Source organism: Vicia villosa, linkage group LG7, assembly GCF_029867415.1.
Source record: "Vicia villosa cultivar HV-30 ecotype Madison, WI linkage group LG7, Vvil1.0, whole genome shotgun sequence".
Taxonomy (NCBI): Eukaryota; Viridiplantae; Streptophyta; class Magnoliopsida; order Fabales; family Fabaceae; genus Vicia; species Vicia villosa.
In genome coordinates, this window is record NC_081186.1 from 106914414 (window position 1) to 106926593 (window position 12180).

Here is a 12180-nt window from a genome sequence, read left to right on the forward strand (position 1 = left end):
ACTTATAAAGGATATAAATGAATGTATGCTAAAATAATAAGGATAAAATAAAATTATAAGCTATAAGCTATAAACTAAAACGCCATTTAAAATAACGTTTGAAAAATACGCTATAAGTTAATAAAATAAATTATAAATTAATGATAAAAAAACTATTATCGAATAGGTCTAAATTATCATATGACTATAAGCTATATATTATAAGATATACTCCTTAAGTTTAAAATTATAGTTACCAAACCCATAGCGTAAATATATGGAATAGTCTAGTAAATACTAGTTACTCGGTCTCAGTCTCACTACTTTCTCACTGCTATTATTTTATTTTTTTAATTAAAATATTGTTTTTGAACCCGCTTAGCTTCTCTCAGCGGTCAGCACAAACAAAACCTTCAGACTTCACAGTCACTGGCTCACTCACTTTTTCGTTAATTAATTCGTTAAATCTCACTCGTTTAAATCAGAAACTAGACAGCGAAAGAAAGAAAGAAAGATAGAAGAGAAAGCAAACACGGTAAAGAGAGAGAAGCAAACAAAACGAAGAAGAAACAACCAAAAGCATCTTATTCTCTCACTTTCTCTCTCTAAATCCACCGTTTTCAACCTCAACTTTCTCTCTCTAAAACTCTAGTTCTTGTATGTAATTTCCATTTCTTTCCTAATCCAAATCTCGACTCTCTAGCATTTGAATGTGAGAGAGAGTAACGGAATTCGGCTAGATCGGAGTAACGATGGCGGATGTTTCCGGCGACGGAGGTGAAATGGCGACGCCGGCGCCGCTTTCGGTGTCTGGATCGTTCAAGGAAGGGAAAAGCTCGTTAAGGAGACGCGGCTCCACGAGGCAACCGAGTATGGACGCTGATGAGTTCATGAATCTGTTGCACGGTTCGGATCCAGTGAAGGTGGAGCTTAATCGGTTAGAGAATGAAGTTCGAGGTGCGAAAATGCTGCTCGATCCAAAGAGTTTTAGAGCTAATTCTTTTTTTGTTTATAAATAGTTCAATTCACGGTCATTCACATTGTTCGTGTTTGTGTGTGTGTGTGCAGATAAGGATAGGGAATTATCAGAAGCACAAGCCGAGATCAAAGCGTTGAGGCACTCTGAAAGACTCAGAGAAAAGGCCGTTGAAGAGGTCAACTTCAATTCTCACTTGCCGTTTTTCTTGTAGTTTGATTTGAGATTATTATTATTACTATTGTTTATCCATATTTTATTATGTTAATAAATTAATTATTGATTACTAATTACTAATTTACATGTTGGGAGTATAGGATAGTATTAATTTATTTCCTAATTGGATCATGTTATTAGCATTAGCATATTTGAAAGTCTTTGGCATCATGGATAGATAAATAACTTAGTTATGTGCTTATAGTATACACATTATGTAAATTCTTATTATGTATAGACTTTTCTACAACAAAAGATAAAACAAAGTATAAGTTGTTTTAATAAGCTGGAGAGTTTATAGAAATAAGTTGAAAATAACTTATAGACATATCATAAGGTGTTTCCATTCGCTCTCCCAAACACTCTCTCACAAGTGCTTATGCCCATAAGTAAAACTTAAATAAGTCAATCCAAACAGATCCTTAGTGTATGGAAAGTCGGTGACAATGTTTGAACATTGAAGTTGCACATGAAAAATGTATAGTTTCTTATTGCTGTGTCTAAGTACAAACGGGAATGCATTGGAAAAGAAGCCCCTTTGGTGTTTGCATTCATACTACTAGTATTACCTTTCACATTTGTGCAGAAACCACCCGCCTCAGTTTAATCTGGTATTCTCATTTAGTCATTGTGATAAACTCTTTCTCATGTTGCATTGACCATTTGCAGAAAATCCATTTAAAATTAGAAAGTCTTTAATGAAAAGTAAGGCATTTGACTTGACACATTAGAAACCTAGAATAGTTTGATATTTTTCTATGTCTTGATGCTCTTTGGAAACATTTATTTTAAATAAGACTCTTGATGTCATGTTAAAATTGTGGGTTCGACCTAACTCATCCCTACAAAACCAGCCTGTTGGGTGAGGATTGCCCTCCACTTATAACCACATGTTCATGCCATATATTGTCCGATGTGGGACTCTTAACAAATGAGAAATTAATTTTTTTTCTTTTTAATTGAACCCCATGCATAAATAAGTGCTTATAACATTTTGAGTATTTCAAAAATGGACAATTTAGTCTAGTTATTTTAACTTAAACTCGAAACTATTTAATGTCTATCAATTCCCTTGCAAATAGTAACTATTTAAATCAAAGATAAAAACAAATTATGGTATACTCATTTAAGGGAATTCTTTTCTCTTTCTTTTATGCTTGTCATTCATTCTTAACTTTTGGTTTGTGTTGACTTCATGATAATATTGATTTTTCTTTTGATACATTTTTTTGTCTACTATATAGGAAGTTTGGAGATTCAATAGTTTCATATTGTATTCAAGGTCATTCTGCAATTTTTTATTTTTCATGATAAAATACTTCTATCAATCTATGTCATTTTGACCTAGTAGAGAATAGCTCACTACTAGCATTAGAGCACAAGGCAGTGAAACTAAATATTTCCATATAACTATAAATATTCACCAAGGATCAAAATGTGAGCCCTTATTCTTCTACCGTTGTTCTAGATGTGCTAATTAAATATATCTAAGCAGCAATGCCACAGTGCATACTTTTTTGTCGTTGTATATAGTCTTAGAGTTGAGAGAAGCAATAAAGGGAAAGCTTGAGGCATGGAAACTAGCTCTGGAAGCACGCAACTTTTGCTTAAATAGAATTAAAACAAGTATATGGAATGCAAGTCTGAAGACCGAAATCCTAGCTCAGAAGTGAATACTGGAAAACATATCTATCTCATCACAAGTCCCTCGGCTTAAGTACCATTTGTTCATTATACAAAACGATGAGGAGATAAAAGGAGATGTGAAGTATGGATTGATAAATGAAGAAATGTCTTGAGGGTGATTTGTGTTTGAAAAGTACTCAAGTCTAAAAGAAGATTTTACTATAAAACTATCAATGTTATATAGATCTGAACATTGGGCAGTAAAGAGCCAACAAGAGTGTAAGTTCTGTGTTGTAGAAATGCGAATATTATAATGGATGAGGGGTTACACAAGAAAATAATAATTATGATAGGAATCATTAGAGAAAAAGTTGGGACAGCTGCTAGTGTAGAAAAGATGACATTCTCTTATCTTAAGTTGGTCTAGCATGGTTATCATATCAGTGTTGTCCATGACGGAGAGCCAAAGTCCTGCCATACCGGATGCTTTGCCGCGCCGTTCTAGCGGATTATGGTGGAAAAACCCGCAATATTGGCCGATATTTACCATTGTGGCGAGCCCAAAAACCGCCACGTATATCCGCCGTAGCGCCGCAGTTGCGGATATTTGATAATACTGTATCAGAGACTAGTGAAGCCCTATTGTGGAGGAACGACTGAGTGATAGTCCAATTTAGAGAGAGGGAAACCATGCAAAAATATACGCTAAACCTGTAAGAGAGGAGGTTTATAGTTAAATGGTCTCTCACTGAACTTGATTCATGGCAGGATATTATGGGCTTATGTTTGATCCATGCAGTTGATTCCATCTTGTCGGAAAGGAGTTTAATGGCTGTTGTATTTTACCCTACTAAATTGCTTGATTCTTAAGAGTTATCAATCCCAGATAGCGGAGCGGCCGACCCCGAAAATGGGATAGCGGGATAACCGCTATTTGATTATTTTTTAGACTAATTGTATGAATAATCTATAAAACATATATTTAATGTAAAACCAAACAAATAAAAGAGGAAGAAGTGGAATAGAGTTATTAAATGACTACTACTTTTTCTCAGCTCTTAAGAATAACTCATCCTTATTCTCTCCCCCCCTTGTTTTTATGGAATCCTGTATTTTCGCTCTTAATTCTACATGTGTGTTGAGTTATTCATAATATCAATTTTTCTTTTAATGGTTTTGTATTCTACAATAGATGAAGTTATTGGTTTAACTATTTTGTTTCTGATGTAATTACTATTTAGTTTTTTTGCAGGATACAACAATTTTATTTTGCTTTGCTGAATTGCTAGATTCCTTAGTTTTGATGTATTTTTACCAGTTCATTTATCCATGTTCTATTGTCCGTTTGTTTTGCTTTAGTTCTTCTTCTATAAGATAGTATTTATATTATCACCGCCGGTTCTGATTTTTGAGTGGGTTTTGCATTCAATCTGATTGTTAAGATGATTTACTTTCCTTTTATTCAGTTTAATCATTCTTCACATTTTTGTAGATACGGTTATACTTTGATATTGAAGCTTTTAATTGTTCGTGTTTGTTATGCTAGTTTTACATTTTCTTCGTATTGTGCTGTTTGCATGCTTTATGGAAACATGAATCATTCTTCACATTGTTTTATATCTGGTTATTACTTGACATCGAAGCTTGTACCTGTTCATGTTTGTTATGCTAGTTTTACATTTTCTTCATATTGCTTTGTTGTGCATGCTTTATGGCAATTTGAAATCTAACTCACCTTTCTACTTTTTGCTTTATTTCAGCTGACAGATGAACTGTCAAAGGTTGATGGAAAGCTAAAATTAACGGAATCTCTTCTAGAAAGCAAAGTATTACTTAGAGCCTTTATCCACTTTAGTAGTGATTTGGTTTCCTTGGTGTAGTTATAGACCAACTAAATTGAATATTTTGGCAGAATCTTGAAATAAAGAAAATCAACGATGAAAAGAAAGCATCAATGGCAGCTCAGTTTGCTGCTGAAGCTACTCTTCGAAGGGTACATGCTGCTCAAAAGGACGATGACATGCCCCCAATAGAAGCAATTCTTGCTCCTTTGGAGGCTGAACTAAAGCTCGCCCGGCAAGAGGTATTCCCTCGTTCTTGGAGGTCATGTTGTAATCCTTCAGAGAGAATTGATAGAGGGACTGAATCTGTCTTTTTTAAATGATTTTAGGTTTAATTTTCTTCTATGTATTCCTTGCAGATTGCAAAATTACAAGATGATAACAAAGCCTTAGACCGTCTTACCAAATCCAAAGAAGCGGCACTACTTGAAGCTGAAAAAACTGTTCAGGTTGCCTTGCTTAAGGCCTCAATGGTGGATGATCTCCAAAACAAAAATCAAGAGCTGATGAAACAGATTGAGATTTGCCAGGTATCTCAATCCTGTATGATTTTTTTTTTCTTCCCCAGCTTAAGAGCACCTTAAATATGTAACTTTCTTTTAACTTTTTGTTTCATCACCACTTCTCTCAGGAAGAAAATAAAATACTGGACAGAATGCATAGACTAAAGGTGGCAGAGGTTGAAAAGCTCACCCAAACTGTAAGGGAGTTAGAAGAGGCTGTCCTTGCTGGCGGTGCAGCTGCAAATGCAGTTAGAGATTATCAGAGGAAAGTTCAAGAATTGAATGTAATGTTTAACGTCTTCAGTTATTTAAATCTCCCAGCTGTTTTATTTATTATATCTCCTCACATCTAGTTAATATTATATTTATTTTAACATTGTCTTTTGACATTTCTTTAGGAAGAAATAAAAACTCTTGAACGGGAGTTGGCCCGTGCCAAGGTATCAGCAAACAGAGTAGCTGCGGTGGTTGCAAATGAATGGAAAGATTCTAATGATAAAGTGATGCCTGTCAAACAATGGCTTGAAGAACGTCGATTCTTGCAGGTAATGTTGCTTTGTTTTACTCTGCTTTTTAACTTGTCGTGGTTGAGCTTTTATTAAATTCTCCTTTCTTCCTCTTTTTTCTTATTTTACATAGTTTTTCTGCATTCGTATAGGGGGAAATGCAGCAACTTCGTGACAAATTTGCTATAGTTGAGCGCAGAGCAAAATCTGAAGCACAGTTGAAAGTAATATTCCGGTTCATATATATTAATGTTATAATAGAATATTAGTTCTTAAATTATTCAAGGTATACTTAAAATTTTCAGGAAAAATATCAATTACGGCTTAAAGTTCTAGAGGAGAGTTTGAGGGGGACTTCTAATGGCAGTAATCGCAGTACCCCAGAGGGAAGAAGTGTGAGCAATTCTCGTCGACAATCTCTAGGTGGAGCTGATGCTTTCTCAAAACCAACCTCTAATGGGTTTTTGCCTAAGAGGTTACCATCCTTTCAATTAAGGCCATCTTTATCGTCTAGTGCAGTATTGAAGAATGCCAAAGGAACATCTAAATCTTTTGATGGAGGTTCAAGGTCACTGGAGAGGAGTAAAATGCAGCTGAACGGAGCATCTCAAAGTCATTCTTTTAACGAATCTCTTGAAGAAACCAGAGAGAGAGAAGCAGATGTTAATTGGAAAGAAGATTCAGATGATAAGGCAAATGAATTCTCAACAGTGGATACAGAGGATAGTGTTTCAGGTGTTTTACATGAACTCCTGCAGAAAGAGGTCATGGCCTTGAGGAAAGCTGTTAATGAGAAAGATCAAAGCCTAAAAGATAAAGATGATGCTATTGAGGTTAGCATTCTGTTTATTAATATTATTGGTTATTAATCCTTAACAAATTAATCTTAGCTAATTATTTCCAATGGTCATGATTTGTCAGATGCTAGCAAAGAAGGTAGATACATTAACCAAAGCCATGGAAGTTGAGGCAAAGAAGATGAGAAGGGAAGTAGCTAACATGGAAAAGGAGGTTGCTGCTATGCGTGTGGAGAAAGAACAGGAGAGTAGAGCAAAGCGTTTCAGCAATATAAAGGGCCCTGCAAACAGTGCTCAGACTCAGCTAATTTCTGGAAGGTGATTAGGGCCTCCTTACCTTTCTACTTTTCTGATTTCCCGCGGGATGACTAATGAAACCTTTCATTTGCACAGAAGTGTTACACGTGGAGGGTTAACACGCAGCACACAATAACATCAAGTTTATTACAGTGGCACTTGGTAGTATCGAGCAAACTTTCATAGGCATCATTCTTCTGCGCTACTGTGTTTTATTCTTCTGCTTCTTGTGTCCAATTGATTATAAGATTGTAACTGGCATTACCGACAACCAGTTTCTGATGTTGGCCATGGATAGAGGATAAGAAAATGAATTCAGGAAACCGTGTGCATCTGACCTAGGCTGTTGCTGCGTCCTCTGCATAGAGAGATCGATAAAGAAGGAAGGCAATAGAAGACAATTAACTTGGTTAACATTTCAGTTTTTCTTGAGTGGTTGTGTGTTTGTATAGGTAGCTTTCTCTCTTCTTCACTCCTTTTTGCAGTTTATATTTGCAATTCGCAGATCGGGTGATTGTGTTGGTTCAAGTTTCATAATATCTTTGTAATATTCAGATCTAAGCATATTTGGTTGTGTTATAAGTTCTTAGTTTCGAGCTGATTATTATAAATTTATTTGAGTGAATCATAAACCTGCTTATGTTTAACCTATAAATTATCACCAAAGTTAAAGAAAATTTAGTTCCCCTCTCTCCCTTGCAATTCAGCAGTAATTCAGATTTTTGGATGGGTCTATGTTTCTACGTTGAGTTTTCCACTCTTACTTTCCAATAGAATCCAACAGTGATTTTGAGAAGCTAGAAATTAGAGCTTTAAAGTCAGTAATCACATGTTGATAGCATGATTTATGGTATGTTTAGAACTACTTTTGTGTTGGATTTCTTGTGTTCCAAAGCGTTGTCAATGTGAAAACAAAATGTGTACATAAGTTAGGGATGGTTCAGATGTAGCTTTGATACCATGAGGAATATCTTTTATGTTTTCGTGAGGTGATCAATGAAATAAGAGGTATATATATAATACTCCCTCCCCCAAAATAAATGTCACATTTGAAAAAAATAATTTGTCTTAAAATAATTGTCACTTTATATTACCAATACAATTTTATATTTAATCTTTCAATTATATCCTCTAATAAATATTTTTTAATTTATTGTTTTCTCACTTAATATTAAAGTTATGGGAAATGCTAACAAGTGCCCCAGGGGCACTCTTTAATAGCTTTAAAAAGTAAGTTTTTCTTGGAAATATGCGTAATTAATGCATCGAAAATTGAAATGGTGAACTTTTGAAAGAATATTTTCTTTATTTAGAATGCTTAAAGAGTGCCCCTGGGGCACTCGTTAGCATGACCCGTTATGTTATTTATAATACACCAATAGTTAATCAGGATAATTTGGTAAAATCACAATTCTGTCTCTTTCATTTATTACTGTTTTTTAATATGTGTGAAGTGAGTCATTGCGACAAATAATTTGGAACCGAGCAAGTACTATAGAGGAAGAGAACGCCACTTTAGTTTAGAAATCTGGAAAAATATACTTACTATAAATGCTTCATCTTAAGTAATTGCTAATTAGTTTACATACATTTTATAAATGCGGAGGAGATCAATACAAAATTGGTGTTATTAGACTATTTACAATGGTTTCCAAATTCAACACCCTACTTTTTCACTTTTTATACTCCACATCATCTTCTCTCTCTTCCACATAATAATTCAACACACATTCAACTTTTACTCACTACAATAGTTTTGTTTAATAAAATTCAACACCCTACCCCACTACTTTTATTTCATATTCTTATTTTCTTTTGTATTTTTGTTTTATGATTATATATTAAAATTAATTATATATTAATATTATTATCAATTGAAATTATGAAAAATGATGAATTTTAATATTATTAATTATATATTAATATTATTATCAATTGAAATTATGAAAAATTATGAAAAAAGTGGAATTTTTTGGTGTGTCCAAATCAAATGAACCAAGTCTCTATTTATAAGCCAAAAAAAATGATGAATTTTGGTCAAAATAAAAATAAATAAAAAATTTATTTACTATAAAATAAATGACATTAAATAATTATCATGAAATAAAAATATTAACACTCACAACAACCAATAATAATTTGCCAAAAATATTATGTGGCCCCCACTAATTTCCCATTCAACATGTTGAATGTTTTCAACACTAAATAATCCACATCACTTTCAACATATGATTCAACACACCATTGTACCAATTCAACTATTGAAAAAAAAAATTCAACACCTCCATTGTAAATAGTCTTATGTTTTGTACGGTTAGTTAAGACTAGGACTTTTATGTAAATTCCTTGGCAATTAATTTTTCTCATTATTATATGTGAAACTAGGCATTTATAGGAAGAATGTTTTTCTTGATTTCTAGGTTAAATTATCCAGATTATTCAAATGCTAATACTCAAGATTTTCATTGATCTTAATCTATTAAAATGATAGACCAAATGATCTGCTCTAAGCTTCAATTTTGCAACATTCTTTATGGATTCTGACGAAGACTTTACTCGGATCCTCCAAAGTCTTCATTGGAGTATGAAGAAAACTCTTCTCTTGTTTGATAAGTACCATCCAACAATGTGAACAAGAATCGTTCCTTTATTTTGCTACAAACAACAAAATTTCACACAAAAAATATTAGATTCCCTAATGCACTTCATTCTACCTCTGAAACTCACTCTTTAGAGTTGAGACTCATGACAATGATTTTTTGATATTATCTAAAGGATTTCACACAACTGTATAATTCTCACACTCTCAACACTTTAGGAGGTTTTCACCAGGTTGAATTTTAGAGATACTTTGTTGGTGAATGAATAAATTATTTCATGAGAAATGATTTCTCTCAAGATTCTAGACAAAGAAAGATTGGGTTTAGATGATTTTTTCTTTTGGATTTTCAAAACAGAAACATTTAATGACTTATCAAAAAGTTTCTTTCAAATGTGATCGCCATTTATGGTTATGGCATGATCTCAATAAAAAAAAAACATCAATCTAAATGAGAGGGTTTGAAAAGGGTTTAAATTGGTACTAGAGGCAAGGCATAAAAAGATGAGAAAAAAACAATGTGATTTGAGTCAAATCATGAGTTATTGTGATTTGAATCAAAGAAAGAATGATGTGAATCAAAGGTAGTGAAGTGAAAAATTTTGTTACTAGTGATTTGAATAAAGTTTGGATGTGTGATTTAAGTCAAGCAATGTGTGATTCAAATTACACTTAGTTTTAAAGAAATTCGGACGACTTGATTCGAATCACCAATCATGTGATTCGAGTCAATAAGTAGTGTAATTCGGATCCTAAGCTTCTGTATTCGAATCACACTGACAGGAATACATTTCTCACTCACAAGCAAGTTCCTGATTCGAATCACAACATCCTTGATTCTAATAAAGACTCCTAAAAACCTTGATTCAAGTCTTCTAACTTGAGATTCAAATAACGCTAAATATTTTGACTTGTATCAAATTATAAAAAGGCTAAAACACATTTATATGGACCCAAGTATAAGGATTAACTTGAGAGGTATCTTATGGTACATATCTAACAAATGAGGAATAAATTTACATACAAATTACAAACAAATAATACAAGCACGATAAATCAAATTACAAACACACACAACAAATAATAGACAGAAAATCAAAATAATGATACCGACTGCAATGGAATTTCAGTCTGCCCTTTGTTTATGTTTAAAAAACTTGGGATATTATTGTTATTTGATTTGAGTGTAAGTTGAAATTTGTAATTTGTGATTCAAGGATGAAATGGATTCTGAACTTATTGAACATCACATAAAATTTGTTAATACACATGTGGAATTCCGAGCTCCCAATCCCCCTTATTAAACACTTAAAGCGCATACATATAATGATAATATGGCAGCCATTCTCCCCCTTTCGAGAAATATCAAAAAAGAGATAAAGTCAAAAACAGATGCGACACACATAGAGATGGATTCAAAGTGACAAATAAGCCTATACGGAATGCCATACAAAATAATAAACCAATTTAAATTAGAAATATTGCACTTGAACATGTAAACATATAATCAACATAATTTAACATAATTTCAGGAAAGCAAGATACAAGATAAACTAGAAAACAACAATATAGATAAAACATCAACCATAGAATAATGGCAAAATTATGCCATACGAAATATTATCCAAAATAGCTAGATAACGACAAAAAAGTACCAAAAATAATAATAACTATCAACATAGTCATACATGAGGGGATAAACATAAGGAATGATAATGATACAAATAATGATATGATATAATATGATATGATATAGTATACTAGGCTATAGAAGGTTAGATGGGAAATGATCAGGGGTAGGATCAAAATCAAGATCAAGGTTAATCCTTAAGTGACTCAATGGCTTCCTTGATGCTTCCAAGGCAATCATCTGGTCTTCTCTAGCAACCACTCATTCTTCCTTTGCTCTAGTTTCAACAGCTTCAGCATCAAGATGGGCAATGAGGTTATCCTATCTAATCTAGGCCGATGTCTGAATCTGACTAATACAAATGTCCATATAGACCTTCACAACACTAGGTAATTCATATGAAGGAGCAAATGATGTTGATGGAGCAAAGGGCCTTCCGGGTAACGAGTATTTTAAAATTAGGTATTGGATGGATATAATCGCACTAATGAATTGATGGAGGCCTGCCAAGGTTGACGTTAATTACACCACAAGGTAATTGATTTTGATCGCCTTGGAATTTCCTCTTGTTGTGCATGTCATTTCTAGGGTTATGTGACCCCTTACTTGCACCTGCTCGCCTAACAAGCCTACTAGCGAGCTTAATAATGCCTTAATGTTGTCGAAATCAAGTTGGAGATTATGGAAGGTGCTCTAGACTATGATGTTTGTTGAACTTCCCAAATCTATTAAGACTCTCTTAATATTCTAATTATCGTATTACACCATGATGACCATGGGGTCATCAACGTGAGGGTAGACTCTGATGGCGTCATTGTTAGAGAAAACGATTTTAGATCTTGGTCCTCTCCGCGTGGATTTGGAGAGGCCAAGGGATATTATGTTCGCAATTAAAACATGCATGGTGTATTTTCTCTAGGAAAAGCTGGAATTTCCTCCATTGGTGAAACCTTTGGTAATAGTGTTAACTATGAAAGTTGGATCTTTCTTGGACAATTTTGAGAGAAAACGATAAAAGTGGTGGTAATATTGGAAGGTGCGGCACATGTCAGTTTTATTGGGGACGCCGTTGTACTTATTAGAAAAAGTACAAGTGCGTAGCAACCCTATGCTGGTAGGAGTTGCAAGAGGCTTTCGTGCTTTGGGATGTTAGGGCAAGCTTACGAGGGTGAAAATACTTGTTTTGGAGGTGTTTTCTCTGGGGTTACAG

At 33.8% G+C, this 12180-nt stretch overlaps 1 protein-coding gene across 1 annotated transcript; it reads left to right on the plus strand.

The window, feature by feature from the left end:
• Positions 1-414: 414 nt before the first annotated feature.
• Positions 415-7464, plus strand: LOC131616437 (microtubule-associated protein 70-2-like). The gene is made up of 11 exons (XM_058887763.1): positions 415-936; positions 1048-1133; positions 4558-4623; positions 4710-4880; positions 4998-5168; positions 5270-5425; positions 5540-5686; positions 5800-5871; positions 5953-6480; positions 6569-6762; positions 6838-7464. Exons 1-11 carry the CDS (start codon positions 732-734, stop codon positions 6875-6877), a joined length of 1836 nt encoding a protein of 611 aa, XP_058743746.1. The 5' UTR covers positions 415-731; the 3' UTR covers positions 6878-7464.
• Positions 7465-12180: the final 4716 nt, after the last annotated feature.